Genomic DNA, 28000 nt, shown 5'->3' on the forward strand with positions numbered 1-28000 from the left:
TCTGGGTTCAGGTTTTGATTTTATTGAAATACAAAAAGTGCAAACTGTGAAATACAAGATTGGTGCCAACAAGAAGAAAATAAACATGGATGTGAATTAGTCACAGTAAAAACCTCAGCCCCTGCACCTGATGAACATCAACAGAGAGGAGAAGGCAGGGAACACCAGCAAGGAAAAGCAAAGCTCCAAGTTATACACAGGGCCCCTACACCTGAAAGAGCAAATGGGCCAATCTGGCCCTCAGATGACTCTGCCGAGTCAAAGACGTTGCCATGAGGCTTCCACCAGGCTGTACCAACACCTGCATCATCCAAAGGCTCCAGTCCCAGGACAAGATGGGTGCCCATGAAGAAGCAGGTGCTCAGGAGCCACTTAGACACCACTAAAATGGACAGGTGGGGGTACAATTTGAGTGCCCAAAGCAGGGTACAGAGGGGAGTCAAAATGTTCCACCCCCACAAGAGCACTATGGCTAACAGCTAACTTGAAAGCCAAGCTAGGGATGGGAGCTGGGCAGCTGTACCCACTAGGTTGATGCAGTGAAAGAGACTAACAGTAATTCCAGCCCCCACCAGCAACCTACCCCTTAAAAAAAATCAAGGCTTGTCCTCTGACCATTCTAGCTGCCTGTACTACTGCCAGGCTTCCTGCTCCAGCCCAGCATACAGCATCTACGTCAGGAGGCTGTAATGATTACGAGGGGAATCACAGGCTGGAGCTGGTTGACAGACAGACTGTTATCCTCCTTCCACCCACTACAGGGTGCTGAAGGCTATGGTCAGGTCCCCATCACAGCTCCACACACAAGCCACAAAAGTAATGCTGTTATGAAAGGCATCCAGGCGACTATCGCAGAAGCAAAAGCAGCCATCACTGCCAGGCCTGCTCCAGGCCTCTTGGCAGCTCCAGCAAGGGGTGGGGCAAAGGAAGAAGGATATTTACATTGAGTCTCTTCCAGGGCTTCGCAAGCGCTTTCCCACCAGGAGCAGTACCAGTCACCTGAACTTCCTCCAAGCTGCTCCCTTCCCCACACAGGGCTCTGACCCCAAGTAAGGCTTTATTCCCAAAGGGGAGGCAGGGATAGGTTCCATGATTCTCCAGAAAATCCCATGAAATCAGTTTTAAAAGTAAGTTTCTATGAGGCCAACAAAACACCTGGCCCAAATACAGCCTATGCTTTCTAGCATTGAAAGCCAGGGGTCAGTGTGACCAGTTCTCCCCAGAGGCTGGAAGCCATTGCCCTCCCCAGGGAGTAGGGGCATAGCCTGCAGCCATGGCCTTGTGCCCCAGCATACAGACACTTCCTGTTCCAAGCTACTGGACTTAACATTTTGTTTGTTCCCAAGAAGACCAGCTGGCTCAGACATTCAATTTAGCTGGCTTGGAGGACATCAGAACCCAGCCTTGCTTCATTCTGAAATGGATGAAGTCTCAGGAATCTCCCAAGAGAAAAGGGAAAGAGCCGCTGCACCCTGGGTTTCACAGGCACCCCCTTCTCCCAAGATTTCTACCGAGCCAGGCCTAACTGGATTCCAGGCTGCTGATCAGACAAGTGTAGAGTTGTACCTCTCCCACATGCCTACCCTGACCTCAGTGGCAGTGAGGAGTGTCCCTCCAGCACTCCCAAGAGCTCACTGTGGTAAGACTACCCTCCACCTTGGATTTGGTGGAAGTTGGGTCTACTAGGAACTCCTGGTGACTCACCGAAGCCCACTCTTCAACTCCTAGCAGTTATTCATAGTCAAAGGCACTAAGGGCCCAGCCAAAGAGGAGGAATACAATCCTTACAAGAGCTAGGTCCAGCTCCAGGCTGGGCCCCACCTCAGCATGGGTCCTGTAGTCCCCTAGGACACTTGCCAGTGCCCTGCACAGGGACAGGACTGAACCAATTGATGCAGGGCCTATTCTCTGGCGTTGCACAAGAATTCTCAGCTTGCTGATCCCACCCTTTTTGGGGTTACCCCACATGCCACCCATAAGACAGGACAGAGCCAGCTCAGAGGGTGGTGCTCCTGCCTTGGCTGGTTCCCTGCCCTCAGGGCCTAGCAGAGAAGCCCCTGTTTCTGCTGTTGATGCTCATCAGCAGTGTGTCACCTTTTTTGAAACCAACCCTGGGACAGTTTCAAGGGCAGATTAAAACCTGTTAAAAAGCTTCCATTTAGTATCCAATACATGCTTATAAAAAGAGCTCTTGTGTGGTCCAGGTATTTGCCCGGTGGCCTAGTGCGGTTGGGACTAGTGCTGGCTCAGAAGGAGCAGGGCATTAGCCCAGAGATGGGAGGCTGGAAGTTGGTGAGCTTCATTCCGTCAAGGTACCACAGGCCAAGGTGAGGGAGCTTTAGCTCCCTCTTAAGTTAGCATAAAAGAGGAAAAATCCTCACACTGAAGCCAGCACAGGGGCAATGACTGCAGTGTAGCTGCCTCAGGAGGGAATCTGGCCTACCCTGCTCCTGAACCTATCCAGCAGAGCCCAGTCCCTCCATCTGTGCCAAGGGTATAGGGAATGCAGAAAACCAAGAGTCCAGGCCACTGAGGAGAGGGGGCTAGGCCACCTGCATGGCACAGGCTTCCCCTCTCAGTTTTGACACATGGGAGAGCTCAGCACCTGGGCAGGTTTCTGTAAATCCAGGCTTCTCACATGCTGGGATAAGGTTTGGCATCAGTGCCTGGGCCCTTCCCTCCAGGCCATGCTCTTAATTACATGTGTGCTGAAGGAAGCTCCCTCATACTGAAGAGTAAACACAGCCAGAGCTAAAGGCGCAGGTCCCTTGCTGGCCAGTCCACAACTAATGTGCAGGTGCGTAAGTGTGGGTGGGTCAGTAGGAATAAGCATCCCTGTGCTGCAGCTACAGGGAAAAGGCAGTGTCCGCTGTGGGGTTTGGCAGTTTGGGGAGCTAACGCCACCAGGGCATTTGTCCCCACATGATTCCAATGCTCACTGATCAGAAAGAATTGCCCACAGCCCAAATACCCTAAGTGTCAGATCCTCCTTCACTGGCCTGCTGAGCACCCAAAGCACAAGGTGGCACTTACCCTGTGGCAAGGGGTGCTGTTCTCACCACACCTACAGCACAAGGGCTGCCTGTTCCCAATTACCTGCTGCAGGCACAGATAAGGAATGACAATGCAAACTCCAATCCTGAGAGGAAGGGCTGACAGCAAGAGACCTGCCAGAGGAAACTCCAGGAAAACCCAGCCTGGCCCATAGATGATGTAAGGAGGAAGAATGAACCAGGATTTTGGTGGGTTGCACAGAAGAGGATCTGCTGGGAGAACCAGGACAGCAAAACAACACACAAAAAGGAAGGAAAGAAAGGCATCTTACAGGGCAGCATGGCCAGTGATGAGCCCTGGAGGAGCTGTGCAGGACTGGGTTGTAGGACAGGACTCCACACACAGGAACAGGGAGACCGGCTCCCCAACTCCACCTTGGGCAGCCAGTCATTTGCTTGCTCACTCACACACTCACTCACTCCACCGTCTCCGCAGCTCTTGCTCCACTCATCACCTGGAGCTTCAATGGCCCCTCTATACTGGAGACTCTTGGTCACAGCTCCGCAACAAGGCAGGAAAGGAGGCGGGAAGGTGGGCACAGTGTGCTAGTGTGGGCTGGCCCCAGCTCAGGCCTCCACGTCTGGGAAGAGCTCCCTCTGGTGGTCCAGCAGAAACTTGGTGAAGGTGTTGATGGGATTGATGGCCTTGAGGGTGATGGCCACATCCTTGTCCCACAGGAGATTTGGGCCAAAAACCACTGCCAGGTTGGTGTTTGTCATCTTGTTCATATCACTCTGAGCAGAGACCTGCATGGAAAGGAAGAAAGGAGACCCCAGTGACCTCCACAAAACAACAACGGCAGCACCATCACAGCTGCTGTCCTATCCCTCAAGCCCCAGTAGAAGGGACATTTCCAATGCCTAGGTAAGGAAGACATGGGAGAAAGGAAGGCAGATTCCTGGACCAGCCGTCACCTCCTCTCAGCTGGGCAGCACATGAGCAGGAGGAGGGAGCTGGCAGCTGGGGCAACACACTGAGATAAGGGGAGGGGAAGAGGTTAGGACTTTCCCTTTGGAGCTAGGTGGGAGTAGCTCACCTGCACCAGGAAGGCTGTCAGCAAGTGGAGTACTTGGTAGTTCTCTTCTGGCAGCATCTGAAGGATTTTGCGAACAGTGTCTACACGGTTTGTCTCTTCCACATCTGAAAGGGAAACAGAAGGGACACGGGAATGAGAGAGATGCAGTCTCACTGAGAGGCCCAGTTCCAAGGGCCAATCCCACATAGGATACCCTGCTCTTCCAGGATGCTTGCCCAGCATGAGCCTCATATAGGTGGCCTGGATTCTTCAGAATGGTATCACTGCCCAGGATGGCCTCAGGAAACAGCTGTGTGCATGGCATGGTATGGATAAGGTCCCCCCCGGAGAAATCAGGATCCATTTGGCTATGCCCTCCTGCCCCCCACCTCCCACTCACTCTGGAAGTTGACAACGTGGCTGTAGAGGTTGAAGGTGAGGAGAGGCTCTGGCAGCTCCCGCAGGAAGGTCTTGAGGATCACAGCAGGGAGGTGAAAAGCCTCATACTGTTCGAAATGTACTGGCATCCCTGGGGACAGAGTAAGTGCAGGGGCCAGCTCAGAGCCCCAGGCCAGAACAGGAGCACCCTCTGCCAGGGACAGGGGAAGACTCCATTCAGAGAGCAGGGCAGATGGTTGAAGCTCAGAGCTAGAGCAGAAGAAACTTTGGGAGGAGTGTGGGGGAGAGAAATTGTTGGGAGCAGGACCTACCCCAGGGCCAGCATGCTAATCCAGAGGCCAGAAGGAACAACTCTACCCAGCACCACATCCCCCAAGGCACATCATGACAAAACAGGACCTGTTCCTCGGCCCAGGCACATTCTCCGGCACAGCCCTGCAGGCCAAGGAAAGATGTGGCTCTGGAGGGAGCAGACAGGTAAAAGGAAACATTCATCTCCAGATGCAGGGCTGGGAGAGTGTGTGCTTTGTATTGCTCAAGCACTATCCCTCCAGCAGTACTGGAGACAGAGAATGAAGCTTGATGAGAGCACTAGAAAGCAGCCAAGACTCAGGCTCACAGGTGGGAGTTACATGAACAGAAGGGGCTGGGCTGGGCACTTACCCATGTTGTATTTTTGTTGGACCTCTCTGACAACCTGAGTATTTGCTGATCTCCGGAAAATCCCTTCTGTGACCAAAGCTAGGGAGTGAACACAGAGGAAAAGGGAAAGCTCATACCAAGAACTGTCAAGACGGGAAGACTGAGGATTGTAGGACATTAAACAGCCACCACCCCAGGCTAGGCATGGGACCTCACCAGACGTCTGCAATTCTTCCCACACAGTCCCAGTACTAGGCAGAGGTGGCAAAGAGTGACCACTTCTCCCAGGTGCGTCACATTTGTGCACACAGCACTGCCTAAGCCCAGGAACTATAGCCAGGGGGCAAGGCAGAATCTCTCTGCAGGGCCTCCCCAGCCACATCTGGACTCCATGCTGTACTACTGTCATTTCCCCTGTTCCACTAAGCTCCAAACAAGCCATGAACAACTGGTGCCTTCCGAGACTGGGGGGCACCATGGTGAGCAGCAGCCCCCAGCAGAAGCTGGCAGTAGCCAAATCTCAGGGGGGGCACGTGCCACCCCCCACACCTCCCCCAGTATCACCTATGAAGGAAGCAGAGGACACCTGAGTATGACTGTGAGGGGCTGCCATTTTCCACTAGGCACTCACCATGCTCCTGAAGATGGGCAATGGTCTCCCTGACCACTCGTGGGACAGGGTCCTGATCAGGGCTCTTCTCCCGCAGGCTGAGGGGAGAGGAGGGGTTTGTCATCTTTTGCATGCAACTCAGTTCTGTATTGCAGGAAGTACTATGGATTTATACAGCAAGTTCCTCCTTCCCCTGACTTCTGCTTGCCCCTGCCCCCCTAAGGTAACCAGTGCAGTCAGTACAGCCGGCCTTGTAGCTTCGATACTCTGCCACTGATGCGTGGATTGGAGGACTGCAGATGGCATCAAGGCAAAGGTGGAGGGCTTGGCTGCTAAGGCATGAGGGTTGCTAGCCAGGAAGCAACTGAAGAAACCTCTGGGATGCAGAAAGGCAAAGATGAATCCACTGACTGGTTGCCCTCTTGTGACGACCAATAAATGCCAAATGGCACAGCTAAAACAGTCTCTAATAACTCCAACGTGTATGCTGAGGGCCAGATTAACCCTTTAGTGGGCCCCAGGCAAACAAACTCATGGGCCCCAGGCTGATCGAGATCCCCTTCTCTACCCTGGCACTGCTGTCCACAGAGAGTGGGGCTTGGAGCAGCTGCTAGGAAGCAGCTGCTGTGGTGGGGAGGCCAGTGGAGGTGAAGAGAAGGGGAGGTGGACAGGGTAATTTACGTCGTTGCACTGGAGGGAAGGACCAGGCCTCCCCAGCAGCTAAGCTGTGTATGCTGCCACTAAGCATACCTCAGGGTTGATGCCCCTCTGCAAAGAATGGAGCAGTTCAGAATGTGAGCACAAGCAGATGGCACTGCGCGGCTTGCACCAAGGCTACGTTCAGGTTTTGGCTGTAGCTAGAGAATCTGTTCCCAACCCCTTCCCCAGCAAGCTGCTGGCCATGTGGGACTGCTGCCTTCTAGTTTCCAACTGCCAGCTCACATTAAAAATTAAAAATACATTTGATAGTTTACTGGTACTGCTTTTCCTCTGCAGCAGCCACTGTAGCTTGTGACCTACAAAGGGAGGGGAAGCAGAAGCAGGGCAAGGGTGAATAGGAGGGCAGCTCTTTTTAAAATAGCTTAGTTAAGAGGGGGAGAGGGAAGATAGAGCAAAATGGGCCAGATCCTTGGTTTGCTCCAGCAAAACTGTCTAAATGCCGCTCTAATTGGACCTGTGGCAATGCTGCATTTTGAAATGAACTGATACGGTACAGAGTAGCCCTGCGTTGGTTCTAGGCATGGTAGCTTCCAGACCAGAAGCAGCTTAGCTATGCATAGTATAGCACTGACATAACTAGACTGCTCATGACATGGACCCACCGCAGGACTGCCTTGCACTGAATAGACATACTCTTGGTGACCTGCGGAAAAAATCCCTGTTCTAGTCTGCGCTAGGGCTCAGGCACCACCCAGGATCCAGGCTCAAAAAAGGAGCATCTCTGAAAACAACTGAGGTTCAGCAACAAGTTCAAAGACAGGCGTTTTCCAGCTGTCCAACTTTGTTCTATACAGGCCCTGGCATAAGCCAGCCCAACAGCCAAAGCAACGCAACTCTGGGATACTCACTACTGGAGGGAGACTCCAAACTGCTGGTTCGGCAGGGGTGGGCGTGGGGGAGTTGGTTTCTGGGGCACTTGAGAAGGTTTCTGTTGTGATTTCAGGTATTCGTCATATCTGCAACAGAACAAAAATGGGTAGGGAGCCAGCCCAGCTTGCAGAGAGCACACCACCCCAGAGCCTGCTGCCCAACATCTACTCTCACATCCTGCTGACCCACTACAAGCTGTTTTAGATGGCCCCAGCTATAACACCTGCTGACCCCCTACAAAGAGACAAGGGCAAACAGCTCCAGAGTGCTGAGGCAGCAAGCGAACACACTCAGTTGCCAGCAAGGAGGGTGGATAGGGAACAGAGACCAGGCAAGCAACTATGCAGCACTTTTGGATGGTGCTTGAACGAATCAGGGTAAGAGGAACTTTGAGAGGTCACAGGGGAAAAGTGAAGCAAGAAAACCTGATTCAGCAGCTAAGCAGATAAGCAGCAGTGAAATTAGAGGGGGGAGGAAGGGGAGAGAGGGGCGAAATGCAGTACTGGAGAAAGAACTCAGGGCCAAGGCTACCAGCCTGAGATGAGAGAAGGGTAGAGACAGCAAGGGAGAATAGTTGCAGGGTGTCTGACTTGGCAACCAGACAACAGGCCTGCAAACAAGGAAAGGGATCTGAAAGACCATTGTGTTTAAGGCACCATGATGCTGCTACTTTAGACCCTTCCCCCTCTAGTTACAAAACAAGCCCCTCCTCCCCATGAGTTCAGTCCCCCTTGGCTTTGCTTTCCTCCTTAGCTGCCTCTGTGAAGGGGACTCCTCTCACAGAGCCAGAGATGAACAGGCAGGCAGTGCTCTCACTTTAGCACCTGGCTTGGGATTCCCAGCTGCTCCACTTTCACATACTCCTCCAGCTCACTCAGGAAGTTCACATAGAAAATCTTTCGCCCAAACTTAAAGCTGCAAAACAGAAGGAAAGAAAGTACATGAAGGATCACCAAGGCCAGAACTCAGAATTGCATGGGGAAACTGCAGGAGGTCTGCAGGGCACAGGACACATGTATCACTAGTGCTGGACTGGATGGGTTCAGCAATAGGAATACCACATTCTGCAGTCCTCACTCTCTACTCAACCACATGTACATGACTGAGATTTTATAACCTCTCATAGTCTGGCACAAAGCCTAGCAGAGCTGGGCTCAGTATAGCACTGGACTTTCTCTCCTGAGGCTCTGGAGCAGGTTGAAGGCGGCCCCTCTTTTCAGATGCTACACAGAGGAGGGGATTTCCATTAACGAAGGGGAAGGGAGCTCCATTCCTTCCCCTCCTGACTCAAAGCTACAGCCTGAAACATGTGGTCCAGGTCCAGAGCTTTCTACGTATGCAGAGTAGTTCTTGCTGGGCTGAGATCTTGCCAGGCTGAAATCTTGCCTAGCTCAGAAACAAGAAGTGGCATGTCCCCTGAGGGGTCAATGCAGCAGAAGATAGCTAGGAGCAGCCTGTGCTCACCTCATGATCTGCTGAGGAACAGTACACTTTACCACTGTGGAGCTGGGAGTCTGCTCCCCTGCCTCCTACCTGATCAAAGGCTTGAAGAGAATCAGTAGCGTCTTGATGAACATAGTTGGGTGCACAATGTACAGTGCTTTGATGTTCTTCTTGTACCTGTCAAGGGAAGCCGAGTGAGAAGCAGCTGGCATCTGGCGAGACCATGGTAGCCAAGTCCCTCTCTTCATACCCTTATGTATTGTGCCCCTTCCAAATTAACTCTGCCCCACAAGGTTCTAGGCCCCCACTCTCCCCACATTTCCAAATGCTGGACCAGCCACATGCAGGAGTTGGTACAAGTGTCCAGATCACAAAGCAGCTCGCTCCCTCTCAGGGCACCTCCCCAGTGAAGTCCTGGAGTGGCTCAGAAGAGGGGGTAGAGGTGCCGGTGGTCAGGTAACAGTAAATGCAGGAAGAGCAGGGACCCAAAAGACTGGGCTTGAAAAACAAATTGCCAGAGGATCTTTCACACCCAATTCTCCTGTTCTAAAACTCTAGTGTCAAAGCCGTCGCCACACATCAAGTCATTTCCACCGCCTCTCAGGAAGCAGGAATAGGGTGGCTGGGGAGATCACGATCCCCATGCTACAGAAGGGGAAAGGACTCACCAGGCACACAGAGGGAACCAGATAGTAGAAGAGAACTCAGGTGTTTCAGCCCACTGGTCACACCTACTCACTTGCGGTCAAATTCTCGGTAGGCATCCCGCAGCCAGCTCAAGGATGGCTTGTTCTCACTAGTCAGCCCATGATGCAGATACACCAGTGTGTAATCACTCTCCACATACTGGTCCAGCGTGAATTTCAGGTACCTGCAGGTAGACAGGAACTTCTTAGCTCCCAGCACACTAGCATACAAATACCCTTGCTCCCTAAGGACTCTATTATTTAGCATAAGGGAAAGTCTACTGGGTAGCAGAACTGGAGACAAGGAGTATGCAGAGGTAACTTCACCTGTGCCAGGCTGGAGATTATAAGAAAGCACACATGCCTAGCTGAAACAACAACTGTTTGTAGATATGGCCTCTACAGACAACCACTCAGAGACTATCTTGGACTTGGGCTACAGCTGAAGCACTGGATTCCCAAGACAGTACTCACCCCAGCAGTTTGGTGTGATCAAGCTGATGGCTGGGAGGCATCCGGCAGGCACTGACCACAATGACCTTCCTTCCAAAATTGTCATCACCTGGAGATGAAATGCCAGTTGTCACAGGGAGACTGTGGGGCAAAGCCACGGACCCAAAAACACGTATGTAATGGAGCAAGGAGCCCCTCCACAACATGACAGAGGCTTGAGATATCTCAGTAGCCAGAGCTAGGCTGATCCTTATGTTAGCAGAGTCCTGGCAGAGCTTCTGAACAGGGGAAGCCTGGATCAGACTGCACCCAGGGCCTGAATGGCAGGTAGCATGGGCAGTGAACAGAGTGCACATCACAGCCCAGCAAGGAACAACAGGGTGTCCAGCCTGGATGTCCCAGGACATGCAACAACTTTTCCATAAGGGAACAAAGTTGAAACAGATTGTACAAAGCTAGACACATGCAGCAATGAGGCTGCAAGGCAAAATAAGTTTTGATGCTACTCCCAAGAACACATCTCAGGCACAGGAGAGATCCCCCTCATCACAAGCACAAGAGTTGGCCCTGTCCATTCCAGAGTATGGACCCAGGCTACGTGCTCCTCTCCGGAATATTCATTCTGGCTTCCCCTGGAGTTTGCTCCTGCATACAGAGAAATCAAACCCTGGACACCAACAAATGCACAAGAACAGGTTGGCCCTCGATCTGATGGAGCAGCACAGAGTCAGAGGTGACAGACAGGCTCCACCTCACAGCCATGCCCTGTTCTCTCTCTCAGAGTTTGCTGTAGAGAAATAGGAATTAGAGCTGTTTACTTCCTGCCCTTCCCACCCACCATGACAATGCTTTGCCACCTTGAAGTGCTCCCGGGAGATCACCTAACAAAGCCAGCAAAAACCTACAGAATTTGGGAGCGGCCAACCTTAGCTAGCCTGAATCCCAGCAAAGAACATCCACCATGCAAGAGCCAAGTGACTTCACCCCACAGAGAGGGCCCCTGACCTTTCCTGGAGTCTCACTGACAACAAGGCAAGGTCTCCCCACTGCAAATCCTACAATACCAGTGGACTTCTACTAACAGATGATTTGACCCCATGTGTGAAGCCCTAGTAGAGAGAGGTGGGAAAGTTCAAGTGAGGTGAAAAAAACAAAAGTTCTTTCTCCTTTGTTCCAGTTCCTTAAGCCAGGAAATGCACAGAGCTTTAGAGAGGGCACAGTTCTCAGATGCACAGACAGACAGACATGCCACATACATCCAGTGCCATCTAAATGGTATGTTTTCAAACTCCAAAGTAGGGCAGGAACAGTTTCCTTAGGAGCTATGACCCACCAGCAGCTGAAGAGAACAAAGCATAGACTGAGAGCTACATTTTCTCACAGAGATGCAGGTTGGCCCTGCCCAGCAAGAGAGGAAGCAAGCCACAGTGCATTTAAAACACAGCTAGCATGCTTCCACATGACATCAAAAACACCAAGCAGCACCTGCTACATCTTCCATTGCCAGCCTGCAGAGCTCCAGCCCAGAAGCACCATGTATGATACGGGCCCCACGCTGCTTAGGCTCTCAACCAAGACATTGCCAGGCATGTTGCTACCTCCCATACCCTAGCAGGGCTTCTGAACCCCAGTTTTTCCCTGTATTACAAACTGAAGCCCAGCAATTAAAGCTTGAATCAAAACAAAGCAAACAAGCTATTAATATCTGGAGTCTGTAGAAATGAAAGCCACTTGTGCTGGGACACCCACTGGGCCCCATGTGAGAGCGCTGCGGCCACAACATCTAGGCAATCTTACCGGCCAGACAAAGTTCTTTGGGTAGATGCGGTATCTTTTTATTAGACCAGCTAAATAGTTGGAAAAAATTGTCCTTTGCAAGCCTTCGGGCATAGACACCTTATTGCCTAAAGAAGAGTGTTTGTGCCCAAAAGCTTAAGAAAAACAATTTTTCCAACTATTTAGTTGGTCCAATAAATACATCTCATCTACCCAAAGAACCTTGTCTGCCTATGCACTTACCAACATGGCTCCAACCAACAACTCTTACAGCCCAGAGTCACCAACCCACCCACAGTCCCAACTGTGAGAGCTAGCACTCTCTCATTTTCCCTTTCCATTGATATTTTATTGCAGCTCAGACAACACAAGAGATGGAATCCACCAATATACAGAAGCTGGTCCCTGTGCAAAATGTTAGGACACAACTGAGGTAGCAGGGGCAGCACTGGGTACAGGCCATAAAGGAGTGATTGACCATCACATGACACAGACATGCAGAGGAAGAGGGCATTTGAGGAGGACAAGGTACCCAAAAGATGCACAAGACCAGGACAGGGTGATGAAATGACCATCTGAACAACTGTACACAGCCACAGCCAGGCCACAAGACCAACATCAAACAGCTTATCCCATGGTAGCCCAGACTCTGCCTAGCCAAGAAGTTTCAAAGGCAGCTGGCCACAAGCTCAAGAGCTATAGCAGTAGAGTAGTTTACAGCTGCCCTTGTCTTTAAAGTGGAGGTACATCCTGAAAAGTCACAGTCCTGTGGATAAGGCACTATCAGAGCTTTCTTATGTGGCCTTAGATAGGTAATTTATTCACTCCATGCCAAGAGTTGAGAAGAGAAATCCATGGACATGTGTGATGCACTCCCATATTGTGATGATGGGGGAAACATAAGAGCAACAACAGAAAGACTGGAGATACCAGCAAATAATGTCACAGGCACAGCGTACTCAGAAGTGTACTCTCCGAGACCATATACTCATATCCAAAGGGGACAGTTGGGCACCATCCCCATACAGTCCAGCAGCTGTGTTTCACCAAACTCAGCCTGTGTGACAGGGGTTCAGAGCAAAGCTCAAGCATGGCAAAGTGCGCCTTTGCTGTGAAGAACGGCAGTACAGTGCTGCACAAGCTCTCCCCCAAGGTCCTTAAATTGATTTCCAAACCTGGTAAATCAGAATTCATGAACCAAACAAAGCACATGGTCCTTCAAGCCCAGATCCGTCAGCCTGACAGGTGTCATTGGAGCAACATCAGAATCAGTGGCTTGAGCCAGAAGGCACCGACTGAACCCTCACTGGGTACAGGGCTCTGGTGAGTGGCCTGGACTGCAGACAATCCAAGACCAACATACGGACACTATGTCAGCCTCAGAGAGGACAGCACCTCCTCTTATTTTTCAAATAGGCAAACAGAAAAGGATCTTGAATCCCACAGAGAAGAATGGCTAGGTTTGCCTTCCAAATTAGAAAGCAAGTAATGCAAGGAAAAGTGATCCTTCTCACTTCGAAAGCTATGCTGGAAACATGTCTGCCAATGCCCAGCCTCTCTAACTTCACTCTGTGAACTCAGTGAGTTAACATAAAACCATTCAAAACAAAGCATTTCCAGCTCCCCTGCCATTTGCCATCTCAGATCAGACTGGACCTCCCAGCACACGCAAACCTGGCTACCAAGCATTCAGGAAAGGCTTCAACAGTCAGTGGTTCCAACAAGTAACTGCAGCAGATTCTACAAGCTCTTGGCTATCTGGAGAGACTGGTTCCAGGTGATTTCTGTTCCTTGGAAAGAACAGACCCTGATGTCTGAGCTCTGCCAGATGGCCCATGTCTCATACTGTTTGCCTTCCCAATTGCAACACTAATCTCATGCCTCAGTCTCCACAGTTGAGCCACTTATCTGCATTTGAAGTAGTTAGTACTGCTGCCACCAACAACCACGGACCTTGAACTAATGACTCTGCTCTTACTTCCCTCAAGCAAGGAACATTCAACAACAGTTCAAAACTAACAATAAGTCATTACACAGCACCTGAAATCCTACAGCTCAAACTGCACGCGTGTCAATGGGCAGATGTGCACAATGAATCACTTGATCCAACACCAGAGTGCACCTACCTCTAGCAGCTCTAACAAACACCACTACTGTGTAGCATAAAAAAGATAAGCAACTGAAACTGCAGCATCAATTGAAGGAGACAGAATGCAGTTGCAGTTAGTTCAAGTTTTCGACCTGCACCTACAGTTAACATACTGACTCTTCTGAGAAAGTGACGCTATTCAAAGCCTGCAAGGTCAGGATCTCAGGTTACTTCCCCTCACTCAAAAGGCAATAATTTCATTAGCACTGCACTATCAAATAGGCCAAGGCAGTGCCAAACCCCACCAAGCCCCTGGCTTTTTCCGCACAGTTCGCCATTAGAGTATTGACCAGGCAGATGGCATGACATGGCTGTATAAGAACACAAAATACATCATCAGATCTATATCATCATCCTGCTAAAGGCCATTTTGTACTAAACGGGCCTATAAAGCAATTAAGGAAAACATTAATTTAACTATCTTCAAAGCCTCTTAAGCATTCCAGATGTGCCTCTCTGATAACACCACCCAGGCTTTGTGCCATCACTTAAATTCACTGTACAGTTTAGCCTGTTGACCAGAGTACCATCCAGGGACACTGATCACTCCCAATCTCACAATCAGCAAGGTGTCCAGTTTCCATGCAAATTTGAAGTGGGAACACCAGAGATACCAGTAAAATGTGCTTAGACAGGATCTGCCACCACAGCCACAATGTTATAAGATACAGCAGAGTTGCAGGATTCAAGGACAGGCAAAGGTCAAAGATGTGCCATTGGACACTAAAAAAAATTCAGAGTTCAGGCCCCAGAATGCAAGACTGTCTGATCAACTTGGAGCTCTGCATACTGGGAGCTTTACTGCAGCTGAAGACTGTTGCAACATGCTCTATGTAATGCAATTCCAGGCTCCCAGAAGGCTGTCAATACAGCTGGCCAGGAGTAAGATGCCACTGGTGCGTTTGCAACATTTTGATGGTGATAGGGGTTTGACATTTCAGGCCATCGCAGAAAGCAAGTCCTCCAGTTTGACAGCGAGGTTACGAGGTCCGTCCACACCTACTGTCCCTCCACACAGATGTTCCAAGATACTGAACAGTACTAGAATGACAGCCAAAACCATATCAAGAGTTCAGTGCCTGCTTTTTCCTGGGGCATGAGTGATCATCATGAGGAGGTGCCTTGGTAGATTGAGAGTTGACAAGATGCAGTGGAAGGTTACATTAGGAACCTGTCAATTCCAGCTAAATGATTCCAGAATGGAAGGCACCATTGCAATTATTTAATCACTAATTACATTTATTAAATCAGTAATTACATTTATTAATGGATGCAAAATGTTATATCGGGGACAGAGAAAAGACTGAGAGACGAGAGGAATATACCAAGAATGAGACATGCACTGCTCCAGAGGGGGGAGAAAGCAGTGAGAAATCCTTGTCAAGAAAGAAAGGAGCAAGGATAGCCATAAGAAACTACAATATTTGTCAGCAGTTACAGAACCTGAGCAAAGAAGCTCAGCTTGTGGAGAGTTCACAGATTGGTGGAAAGAGTTCCCAACACCAGAACAGCACTTCATCTATGCTGATAAATGGCACCAACAGGCAACCTCTTGAGGGTCAGTATTGGACTCCCAAGAGTATTAATGAAAAGGATTGCATTGCCCAGCAAGCACACAGGGCATCTAACAAGCTTCAGGCTCACAAGGGAAACAAGCAATCAGCAGCCCCCAGCAGAAGACATTGCCCCCAGATGATTTCACAGTAGGGGATAATCAGTATAGTAGCTGCAAAGCAGGTAAATTTCCTGCCTGGGTCAGCAGTGGATGGAAGTAGTCTTGATACAGATGCATACAGCACACGCCACAACAAATCAAGCTGGGTTCAAGTTAGTGAACCCAAAGAAAGGACTGCTGTCCAAGAGAAAGAAAACTAGTTACACCAAAGCCTGAGGCCAGAGTGCCCAAAGGGAAGACAGCAGGCCAAACTTGGCCCAAATAGCTCTGCCATATCTAGCACAGTGGTGCACCTTACAAAGATGACAGTCCTGCTGACTGCTACTCCACATTAAAGAGGAAGCTGCAATCTATTTGCTTTAATACACCTTATGTATGGCCTTCAGACCCCTGGAAAACTACAAGTGTAGCCCTAGGCTGGGCAAAGTTTGGGCTCCCATGAGATAACCCAGCTCCAGGCCACAGTCAAGCTAAAGGAATACCATGACCCAGAGCATTAAGTGTCAGTGCCATGTGAACCAGTCACTCTACCTACCTGGCTGGGCCCCATCAAGTGCACCCTGTCCTGGAGGAACAGAAAGAAAGTTATAACAAGCCACATCTCAAGCCCCTTTACAAATCGCAAGGACTGAATTCCAGAATTTGGACAGAATCACACACGTGTGCAAACACAAAGTTTAGCTGCTCTGCTGAGGAGACTGGGCCTCTAGAACTCACCCTTCCACCACACTCCTATTAGAAGAAATGTTGTCTAGAGGTTAAAGGAGATAACTTGGGAGTCACAGCTCCTGGCTCTTTCTGGGCTCAATTTATAAACTCCATCAGGTTACTTCCCCTTTGTGTCCCAGTTTGCCCATATATAAAACTTAAGGCAGCAGCAAAGTGAAGCTTGTCCTAATGGAAGTGCATCAGAGGTGGACACAGGACTGTGCCTTGCAACATGAATACCACAACAAGTGAGAGTCAGGCAGCCTTACAGGAAGTCAGATTTTCACCGATAAAGCAGAAGTTTGGAATAATTTGTCAGGTACTTGCATAACTTTTTGTGACCTCTTAACATTACCACCTGTCAGCAAAACAAAGGAACCCTTAGCTCCATTCACATTTCTCTTGTATGTATTCACTCGCCAGGCTTTAATATGGACACTAAGCCGGCGACAGGGCACTGGCCAGACCAGAACTGTTTCTAGAAGCCCTCTACCTCCTCCACTTCACATGCTAAAGTCATGTCAAGCTGGCAGCAGGGGGCTGGGCCCACCTTGACAGGTCTCAAAAGCCAATTTGGTGGCAGCAGCTCCCCACTTTGTAATGTTTATATACCTAAGGAGCATCACCATGGCACAAATGCAATGCTCAGACACACTCAAGCAAACACACCCAAGTGCAAAGGGAAAGCAGGGACTTCCCAGACAAACAACAGCAATGAAAATATAATGCCACCCTTATGTGGGGAAGGCAGTTCAGGGGCTTGGCTGAGCACAGCAGTCAGCACAACACCCTATAACATCCACGTCCAATACAAGTTCTGCCACGAGACTTCTTACCTCTGTTCAGTGCCCATGTTAGTTCCCCCACCTCTAAACAGCAGCTACTGAAGCTCTGAGATGGATTGAAAAGTTGGAGAGATTCAGCTTCATCCTCATATCAAACAGTGGAGTGCAACAAAAACAACTTCCAGCAATACCCAAACTGAGCCCTCCACCTGCCTACAGGGACATGGGGACAGACAACTGGATTTCCTCACTGTGTCACAAGTTGTGCTTCATGCCCTATGTATGGCCAGTTAGTGTTTAAAATCTACTGTTTCTCACCAAAAACAAACTCTGTGAACCAGGGGCTGGGATGAGACCTTCAGATAATGGTTACACAGATGACAGGAAGGAAGACAGCAGCTGCCTGTTCCCCAGGCCTTTACCACACCATCTTCCACCATTCCCAGCATATTATCCACAGGAGGTCACATGCTAGGGTCTAATGTTTCCCATGCCAGCTGGGGAGGTGGAAGGACCAGGAATGATACTGCATCTCATGATTGTCAGTTTGTTAGATGAGTGCTAAAGAGATGAGGGCTGCTTCATTTTCTTCTTTACTATTACCAGGACTCAGGAAGGCAGTCCTGGAGGTACGAGGGCAATAAACACCACCTAGGAGCAGCTCCAAGAACTCTTTGCTCCCTCCCACCAGGAATTCCAAAGTTCCCTGGCACCTATTGCACATTAGCAGCTCCTTAGTGACTGCTAATGGCACCAAGCTGACAATTCACTCTCAGTAGGACAATGGGGCCAGGATTACAGTACCCTGAGATCAGTCTTTGCCACCAAGTGGTTAGAAATGGCACGCTGGCCTTTGAATAGCTGCTGAAGTGGCCAGAGAACCAGCGAGAGCACTGAGTTTGGGGAGATCCTTATGAGTTTGGATTCTTTTCCAAATGCTTTATGGGGTGGTTGGTTTCCAGTAGCACATGTGATTCAGACATGGTTAGCGCTGCAGAGGAGAGCAGCCTCTGGTCTCTCATATCTTCACATGCAGCTAGCTGAATGTAATTACTACAAAGCAAGAATCCTCAGGGCCCCAGGAAGAACCCAGAAACAAGACAGCCAGATAGAGAGACTCCAAGTAATTCTCCCCTTGGGCTGGTCCACAGTAATCCAACTGCTTTTATGTAGGAAAAATTTTCCTTTTCCCATTTTCTGTGGAAACTCTCACCAGTGCATTGAGAACACTGAAGGCATCAGAGTTAATTAAACCAAAATGTTCCATTGCAAATATTGCCCCGGGGTATCTAGGAATTGTATTTCAGATGCCTGATGCTCCTATTTCCTTCATCAGGCCAGTTCTCCGAGAGGCCCTCTGCCCGATGCAGGACATTCCTTTAAGAGAGGGAGATCACAAGGCTGGAAGGGACTTCATGAGATCATCTAGTCCAGCCCCACTAACTCAAGGCAAGACCATCCCTGTCTAAGCCATCCCAACCAAGTGTTTATATAACCTGCTTTTAAAAGTTTCCAAGCATGGAGACTCCAAAAGTTCTCTAGGTAGCCTGTTCCAATAATCAGAAGGTTCCTACTAAATTTCACCTGCCATTGCTCCTAGTCCTGTCCCCTACTGACAAAGAAAAAGCCCATCTCTATTCTCTCCATAAATCATCCTTCAAGTATTTGAAGACTGTTATTAAATCCCGCCTCAGTCTTCTCTTCTCTAGGCTAAATACAGACAAATAAATTTTGTGGGACATGCACTCTGGCCCACAGAGAAGACGGACAATTAGTCACCTGACATACAATGTCCACAAGGCCCCATAGCACAGTTCTGAATCATCATATTTCAGTCTCACCAAGAAGTCATTTATTTTGGGGGGGAGGGAAGGAGGGCAGGGGACACCACACGCTCCAAAACAAGGTAAACCCAATTGTTTTCTAATTAGCTATTAGAGTTCCCATCCTTCCTCCCAGGCCTGCTCCAAAGCATCCTGCCTCAGTAGTACTTACTGGCATGCACTCAGTGTCACCAAGGCAGCTATCACGCATTATTTCCAGGATTCGGACACGCAGAGTGGGAGCAAGTGGTACAGCTTTGCTTACAAGCAATGCCCCTTGGGGGCAGAGGGGGCAATGTGGACATGCTCAGAATCAAGACTACTGTGATGCCCAGGACCCAAAATGGGCCCCAATGCCAATGTAACAAGCCTTGCTAAGGCAGATCACAATTTAAGACTAGCTTGATAATGTTTGCTCCCAAATTTTATAAGCACAATTCATTTTTGAACACCAAGCTGTACTATAAGAATGCTGTGCAACCCTGCTTCAAGAACTCAATGCTGCTTTGATCTCACAGGACTGCATGGATTGCAGCAAGCTCAGCCTAAAAATGGGAACTGGTTTCAACTTCCTGCTTCTGCTGAAAATGTCTTAGATTAGTATCAGTGGCCCAAGATGCTGCTTCAGGGAAAACAGGAACAAAATTAGCTGCTTGTCCTATGCCCTGATGTGCAGGCAGGGGTATGACTGGCTGAGCAGAGCCAGAGGAAATTAGTGAAGTAGTAGTCTTTGCTACATTTTGGAGATGAAGTGGTGACCAGGATGTGCTAAGCTGCCACCACATCATGTGGGCCCTGTCACAGAACTCAGGAGCTGCTAGACAGCTCATAATCCACAGTGACCATGGGAATGTGACCCAGCGACTCTGTGCTCCAGCTTGTTTGATTTTTTGAAGTTGTTTTAGGTCACTTTACTAATAATACCCAATTAGGAGGTTGAATAAACAGTCCCATCACGGAGCCTGGAGTGCAACTCCAACCACATATCTGATTGGCTTGACAGGGCCTGTTGCCAGAAGATACAGACGTCAGCAAGCCTCTAAACTGCAGCTGCGCTGCCACCTCCCCCCTGCCTATGGCAGGCACTTGACTGCGTGGGGGGCTGTCAACAATTCCTAAACATACTAGTTGTTGATGAAAGGTTGCAGATCCACACGCTTAGTTATCTACAGCCTCCAAACAAGTTTAGTCCAGGTGGCAGAAAATAAATTGTCCACCCCAAGCCCAAGCACACCTACCAGTTAGCTGCCATGCCACCATAAGGGCCTCTTAATTGCACCTGCCCCTTCAGTTTGAATTCTTCACCTTCTAGTCTGAACAGTTATGCACAGACGGATCAAAGCTGGTTGCATTCAAACACTGGTACCTATTCACGTGCTCGGTAGAAGAACACAGGGTTCCTTTGCATAAAAGTCCCATGGAAACACTGGAGATCACCGTTGGTTCAGACTCTTCATTCCATTCTTCTCAATGACTGAGCTAAGCACTCAGCTAAGCCCTGTGGGGCTCTGAAGCAGATGACAGTATCATTCAGCCTTTCCAGTCCTGGTATGCAGAAACACTGACCACCCCTTCATTTGCATTAGCAAATATCCCAGGTACTGGAACTAAAGCATTAAAAACCACACGTATGTCCTTGTCCCCAACCTTAGCATTGGAAGGAACAGGGTGGAGATCTGGATCAGCCCCAGTTCTAGGACTGACAGCACTCAACCCTCCTAGAAACAAGCTCACAAGTCACCAGCAAATCAAAACACCATCGAAGAAATTGAGAGACTGAGCAGTCACAGCTCCTGAGCCACAGAACATCCTGGCGATGGTTAGAGCTTTGGCAATAGCACAGATCTCAAAAGAACTAAGTGACAGAGCCACAGAGAAGAAAAAAGCCAAAACAACTCAGTGTAGTGGATAATACCTAGGCAACTCCCATCTCATCAGATCCATTAAAGACTAGTTCCCATTCTTTCTTCAGCCAAGAGAGCTCCACCCACCTTGCAGCTCTCTTCCATCTTGACCCCACAGCTGAAGCACAGTCTGAGTCCATAAAGGGTGGAAGCTTGAGGGGTAGGGGGCTACCATTGATAACATAAGCTGAGAAGTGGGTGAATTAAATTGTGGGCAGCCAGAAAAGCTCCCAGAAGCAAGTAAGGTAGAACTAGTTCCAAACTGAAACCCTTGGACTTCATTTCCTAACCTCAGCATAGCATCCCAGGCACTCCCACAAAGCCTATCACAGTGGTCCTGGCTACAGTAACCAGGAGTTCCATACTGTTAAAAGGATGTTTGTGAACCAGCTAAAAGAAGGAACTTTGCTGCCCAATTATGTCAGGCATCAACTGTTAACCCTTTCCCTGCTCTTGCATAATGAGGCAGCCACAAGCTTTAACTGCAAATTTACTCAGCCACCAGTTCTTGTGCTGCCAGTAGTCCCTGCCGCCTACACTGGTATCAGCATATGGCAAACCTCATTCCATTCCAAGTAACAAGGCCCTATGTGATCCCACAGCAGAAGCAACCCTATAGGGAGCTGGGAGACGAGAAGGCCATAACATTACCTGCTACTTCCACAATGTGGTGCCTCGCAATGTCATAGTACGGATCATCCCACTTCAGGTGAGTGATGGACTCAGGCGAACCTCTGGAGTCCTCTGCACAAAACACAGGAAACTGGCAATTAGCATGAACTCAGAACTCAGAAAGGGATTTGGAGCAGGTTGTGGGGAAAGGGCAGGAAAAGAGGAAGTGACACAACAGAGATTATTGCACTAGCCTGGTTTCCCTGGACCCCTGCTTCAGAAATGCAGATCTGGCTACAGGACAAGCGAGCATTGGCCAATCTGGGCTTTGGCCCATAGGTCTGTACATCCCAACAGCACATAATGGCATCTAGTCATCTACCTGTCATCATGCCAAGCCATGGGCAGCCAGGTCTGGGGGTCACCCAGGGCCAGGAGAAGCAGTCAAGATCTGAGGGGAGTGTGCAGGGTCCGAGTTTAGGGAAACCAAAAGCTAGGAGATCTGCCCAGGGAACCAAGTCAGAGATCCAGAGGATTTGGCAGAGCATGAGGTTATGGGGCTAGGTCAGGTTTCCAGCAAATCAAACCACGGTCAGACCAGGAAGCCAAAGGTCAGGCCAAACGTGGGGTCTATGGGCAAGCCATGTCAGAGAATCTATCAGAGAGCCAGTAGCAGTACAACCCAAAGGGTGTGGCAGCCTAGGTACAAGGTTGAGCCTTGTTACCTGGACACTTGCTCTTCTGGGCGAAGGGTTTGTATCAGAAGGGGCAAAGGGTTAGTTGACCCTAGCTGGCGACTAGTGGCAAGGAGTGGGTGTGTGGCTAGGCCCAGATGGAAGGTTCTGGCCATTTGAATCTGCCCCAGTCTGCTACTGAGATGACAGAGGATGACATGGGATACCTCTTGGTCTCCAACCCAACTCCATACTCAAGTATCTACTGGCACAAGCAAGACACCCACCTGACCTGGGAAAAACAGGCACTTCATCAGCTGGCCAGGTCCTATCGTCTATGGAGGCCAACTTGAGCTGACCGAGGGACTGGTTGGTGTCCTCCAGCGTCTGGTCCTCCTGTAGCTCTGAGAGTGGGTCTGTGGCCATGGCCCCCAACCTTCCGCTGCTTGCTTGAACTGCCTAAGAGAAGACTGCAAAGACACCTAGGTCAGACACACAGATGACATGGTTTCCCTGCAACAGCTTATACAGAATCTTTCCCTCTCTTCCCTTTGACTTGCCCAGATACTCCCTTTCCTTCCCCCAAGTCCAACACCCTTAATCCTTGCCCAGAAATCTTCCCTTCCCTCCTACACAGCCCAGCCAGAAACCCCTTCTCCTTAAAGCCATGGACACCTGACCCTGCAGACCCTTCCCTTCCACCTCCTTGTGGAAGGGAGTAGGAGCTCCAACTAACCTTTTCACCAAGTGTCTGCCTTGATTCTTCTTCTATAGCACTTGGACTGAAGTGGAAGTGATACTGAGATGCCGGGGAAGGGGACAGGCTACGCCAGCCCCAGCCTGACACTCCCTGTACCAGCCATTAACCCTCCTCCCCCCAGTGAAGCTGGCAGGAGGCCCAGCTGCTTGCACAGCAGGGCACAGATCTGGAAGCTTTCCAGGGATTCATGCCCCCTGCTCTGGCAGGGAGGAGGGGCAGGACACAGCTCCCAGAGCAACCCACAAGTGCACTCCAGTGCTGTGAAATCAGAATCCTGATGGGAGCTACTAAAAGCTTCTTCAGTGAGGTTTCACTGGCTGGACTACAATGCAGAGACAGACGGGCATCTTCCTCACTCCTCCTGTTCAGTCTAGCACCACACACAGGAAGACCTCTCTCCCCCCACCACAAATAGGGCAGGAGGCAGGGACCCAAGCACAGCACGGCACCCAGCATATCTGAGTTTTCATCACTGCTGCAGCTCCCACCTGGGGCAGGATGTGCACGCACCCCCCCCATACTGAGCCCAGGAAGGCACCATTGCTTAGGGGAGACATAAATGCTCCACTGATCACCTGATGAATACCATGGGGCCAATGGACTCAGTGGCTGCAGCCAAAGAGCAGATCTGGACTGCTGAGAAGGGCTAATGTTAGCAGCACAGGGGGGATGGGAACTCAGATGCTAAAGGCTGCTTCCCAAAGGGAAGTATAAGGGCATGGACACACATCACACACCTACCCCAGAGGTGTATAGCCAGAACTCTACTGTCCCTCCCCCACTTTTGTTCGTAGCGTAAACCAATCAGCTTCCTTGCTTTGCTTTTTCAATAAAAGCTATTTTCTGACAGCCAGCTGCATCCTCACTCCCTGCCACAGCCCTCCATAAAGTTCTCCTGTCCCCTGGGAAACAAGAAGTCTGGGTTCAAACATGCCCCTCCTCTGCCATCAGGCAAACATTACAGACTTCAGTCTTGTGCTGGCTATTGAAGTTTACTGATCTCATGTTTAGGAGAGAAGATAAAGCAGAAAAGTGAAAATGCCTCCAGCCACAGGTCAGCCACCCTCTGGAACCTCTAAACCATGTGGCAAGCACCCCTTCTCCCAACTCACCCACCACAAAGCATGCTGAACTGGGTGCTCACTTCCACCTCCTCCAGTGTCAGAGCTAAAGCACTTCACATAACTGTGAACCTGTTTCCAGTTGGTAACATTTTGGAATAATTCAACTGTTACATGTGTCCACACCCTAAGAAGCCAGGGCTAACAAAGACGCAAGTCAAAAAATAAGATGGGAGGCTGCAGCATTCCTTAAGCTCTCCTTTTTTAAGGAAGTGCTGCAGAGAAGAGCTCACATTCAGCCCTACAGCTACAGATAAGGATCTGGGTGCAGCCTCTTGTTTGTAAGTACTCAGGATTGTAGGGGGTACAAAACAGCAGCAGGGTGCATGCGCCTGCCTGACAACCAACAGAGAAAATTGAGGTTACTCTGCACTGTGGGGGGAATTCCCCGGGGGGGGACGCGGGAAGGAGCCATGGGACTCTGGCAGACCAAAGATAACAACAACCCTGCAGGGTCAAGGTAACAACAACCTAGGACATAGGTAACAAGGCTGAAAGCAATCTGGTTGAGCCAGCTGATTCCAGGGTCTCATCCACATGCTCATGATCACACCAAAAACAGGGATGAAAAAGGTGAGGGCTGGGCAGGGAGGACAGGCGAGCATCAGTTGATGCCCTGAGAGTTTGTCCCCATGCTCTGAAGCATCAAGGGTTAAAGGCTCTGACACTCCCCTGTCTCCTCCTCAGCAGACTGAGACAGTCCAACTCCCCCTTGGTTCCCAGATGGCTGGGAGCTACTGCATGGCAAGTCAGATTCCCACCATCAGAGCAAGCAAGACATATATGGGCAGAGGATCTTCACAGCAGACCAGAAAATATGCAGGGTCTGATGGAGCTGCAGCCAGTCAGAGACCAGAGCAAAACTATTTCCTGTCCCCTCCCAAGAACAGAAGGAGCTGCCTGGCCTCCCTCTGGTCTCGGTGGGGACAGGGAGCAAGACCTGGTGCTCCTCTGGCTCATGAGTTAACGCTGGAATCATGCAGCAGCCGCTGCCAAATGACAACCATCTCCACACTCCTAGCAACAACAGATTCAATTTCTATGGCAACCTTAGCCAGCATTTGCTGTGACTCAGCCTGTTTAAAGTATCCCCAGCTGCAGTATAGTTTGGAGCTCAGATGTGAAGACTGATAAACCTGGGACACTACACACAACTGTCAGCAGCTGGTTCCAAGCCAGTTCTAGATGCTGAGGATCCTCAACTCACACCATCTCCTGAGGAAGGAAGGAGCTAGTCCTAAATGCTGCCATCCCCTCTGCCCAGCAACAGGCCTTTGAATTGAATCCCTCCATATCTGACTTGCCTTCCTGTTCACCATTAACTTGCAAAGCAGGGTCCTGAAGAGCTTATGGGGGAAGTTTTAAGTCTACCAAGCACAGTCCAGAAACATGCTGGGGTCTCTCAGCCCTCACCATGGACAGAACCAGAACTTGGATCCTGGAACAGCACACATGGGCACAGACCCAAGTCACTGGGTTCATGACCAGCATCAGGAAGATTCTGTACAAGTGGCACCATTATGGCACAGGGCAGAAAGCTCTAGAGCAGGGGCAGGCACAGGGCAGAAAGCTCTAGAGCAGGGGCAGGCAACCCCCAGCACAGGTGCCATTGTGGCACACAATGGTATTTTGCTTGGCATGCGCACCCTGGGGCAGACAGTGGGGAAGGGGCCAGGGCTACGCCGCCATCCATCCCTGGCATGCCAACACCCCACAAGTCAATGTTGTGGGTGCTTTCGGCACTCTGCCCAAAAAAATGTTGCCAACCCCTGCTCTAGGGCCCTTGTGGACCCGCAGGAGAAGAGGGTCATCATGCCCTGTACAAGTGCTGGTTGAACTCCCCAGCCATTCACTGCTCCCGACACGCTGGCAGTTTCCCTTTTGTGCCTGATTCTTTAGGCTTGGCATGACTGAGAAGACATAGGTCCAGGGCCATGGAGGGCAACTGATTCAACCCCGCCTAACGCAGCCAGAACCAAGGACAGGGTCACTCAGAACAGTGCCTGCCTTGAGGGAGCTGTTTTGTCATTGTCTGGCCTGAACTGCCACCTGCCCTGTTACTCCTCCACCAGTTTCTCAGCTGTCCCTGCTTTCCCTTTCTCATTCACCTCTCACAGGTATCGCATATTTATAAGTAAAACGCCACAGAATAAAATGCCCATCCAGATCTGTGAACCCTTGACTCACATTTAAAGATGTTGGAAGATGAGCAGCAAAACCACAGAAGCCCTTTCTCCATCCCTCCCCAACTACGCTCCTACTAGCCAGCAATCAAAAGACCTAACACAGATCGCCATTCTGAGGTCCTCGTTTTATTTCTTTCTCTTCATACATGTACACAACTCCTCCAAGCTGTTTCACCTACACACATGTCTTTTGCTTCACACATAAAAGAAGGTCCCTACCTTTTTTCTGTGGGCTCAAGGGACACCTTTTTTTTTTTATGAACATGCATCTAAAAGCTTTAACTAGCTTCAGTGGCAGCACCACCCTTACAATCAACACATCAGCTGTGATGTCACCAAAGCCTGAGCCCAGCCCCAGACTGACACACCTTGTTCTGGCAGAGTCTGTGAGGACTGGTTTCAGTGCATATCACAACTCCTGACCAACCACCCCCATTAAGCTTGAGGGCTCTAAACTCCTTCATTGACAGCACCAGCCCAGGTATTGCTCTGCAACAAGGCATGTTTCAGAGAGTCACAAGCCAACCCCCCTCTTCCAGGTCAGCAATGAGCCCACTAATGCAATATGAATATGCTGTAGCTTGCTGCAACCTTTTGGTTCTCCAATGTCATGGTAACTGCTGAGTCCAATGCATTTCCTTTGCCAGGTCTTCACTGTTTTCATGAAAACCCCACACCACACCCATAGTAAACATTCCCAACAGCACAGAACTAAGACAAAAGCAAGAGAGCAGAGCTCAGTTTCCTCTCCCCAAGCTCCAGCATGGGCTACCCAAGCTGCCTGCCCACAAGGGGTTCTGCTGAACTTCAGAGTAAACTGAGTCATGCAACGGCCCTGAAGAGGTGCTGCATCTTTCCTGCCATCCCGTTTCCCCATCCCAGGCTGTCTCCACAGAGCCCCTTCTTAGCTCACCCTCCTGGGGGAAACTGAAGATCCTAACGTAAATTCAGAATTTAAGAAAGGATTGGATATTTCTATAGTCAGTAAGATTATTCAGAGCCCTAACAGTTAACATTAACAAATACATGCTCTCATGCTGAGGTCACGGTGACACCTCAAGTGAAGCAAGACACAGATTATCCCCATCTCCTTCCTGCATTATCCTTGTCCTCCCCCGGCCTCATGCATCTGCTCCTGCCAAGTGCCAGAGACAGGATCCTGGACTACATGGATCCAGGTCTGGTCCAATGTGGCAACTTGCATCACCCAAACTCAGGTCTAAGTAAAGCACCAATGCAAGACCTCCAAGACATGAGGATCAGTGCAGAGGTGAAACCCGGGACACTTCATGCAGAGGAAATATTTTCCTTTCAAGGTCCCCTGCTGCCCCCACCCCAAGCCCTTCAATCTATCTTGCCTCCCAAGGGCTCTCTGGAAAGGCTCTGAAGCCCTCTGAAAGAGACAAACGGGCCCTGCTGGAGTGACCAGTCTCCCTGGTTTCCCGGCAAAAGGGTCTTTGTGTAAGAGAGCATCAGCGAACTGCTCTCACTAGGAGGGGAGTAACACACTGGGGCAGGCTACCCAGGGAGGTGGTGGGCTCCATCCTTGGAAGTGTTTAAGACCCGGGTAGACAAAGCTCTGGCTGGGATGATCTAGTCGGGGCTGGCGCTGCTCTGAGCAGGGGGTTGGACTACAGAGGCCCGTCCACACTCGCTTCCCAGGGCTCTTTGATTCCAACCCCCGTCCGCGCCCAGCTGGTCTTGCGCGCTTCTCCTGCCCCGGGCGGCACCCCCAGCCCCCGCGTCCCGCGGCGGGAGCGTGCTGCCCGGGGGGCGACCCCGAGACGGCCCCGCTCGGAGCGCCCCACGCCCTCCCGCTCTCCCCTACCTTTCCCGCAGCTTCCCGCCGGCGCACAGCGGGCCCAAGTCCACAACGAGGCTGAGCCGCAACCGCGCCCCCGCCCCACGCTCGCAAACATCCGGCTCTTCCCGGAA

At 50.3% G+C, this 28000-nt stretch overlaps 1 protein-coding gene across 2 annotated transcripts; it reads right to left on the bottom strand.

Moving 5' to 3' along the window:
• ARHGAP1 (Rho GTPase activating protein 1) lies at positions 1-27998 on the bottom strand. 2 transcript variants are annotated; one of them, XM_090033071.1, is made up of 13 exons: positions 27894-27998; positions 22286-22468; positions 21364-21456; positions 9914-10001; positions 9493-9624; positions 8844-8930; positions 8127-8225; positions 7289-7396; positions 5742-5818; positions 5132-5209; positions 4470-4598; positions 4091-4194; positions 1-3800 (listed from the first exon to the last, which is right to left on the bottom strand). In XM_090033071.1, exons 2-13 carry the CDS (start codon positions 22422-22424, stop codon positions 3621-3623), a joined length of 1314 nt encoding a protein of 437 aa, XP_089889197.1. In that variant the 5' UTR covers positions 22425-22468; positions 27894-27998; the 3' UTR covers positions 1-3620. The 2 variants fall into 2 exon arrangements, with proteins under 2 accessions (XP_089889197.1, XP_089889198.1); XM_090033072.1 differs by lacking the exon at positions 27894-27998 and having other exon boundaries at positions 22291-22454.
• Positions 27999-28000: the final 2 nt, after the last annotated feature.

Source organism: Crocodylus siamensis, chromosome 2 (assembly GCF_052110815.1).
Source record: "Crocodylus siamensis isolate JL-2025a chromosome 2, ASM5211081v1, whole genome shotgun sequence".
NCBI lineage: Eukaryota > Metazoa > Chordata > Crocodylia > Crocodylidae > Crocodylus > Crocodylus siamensis.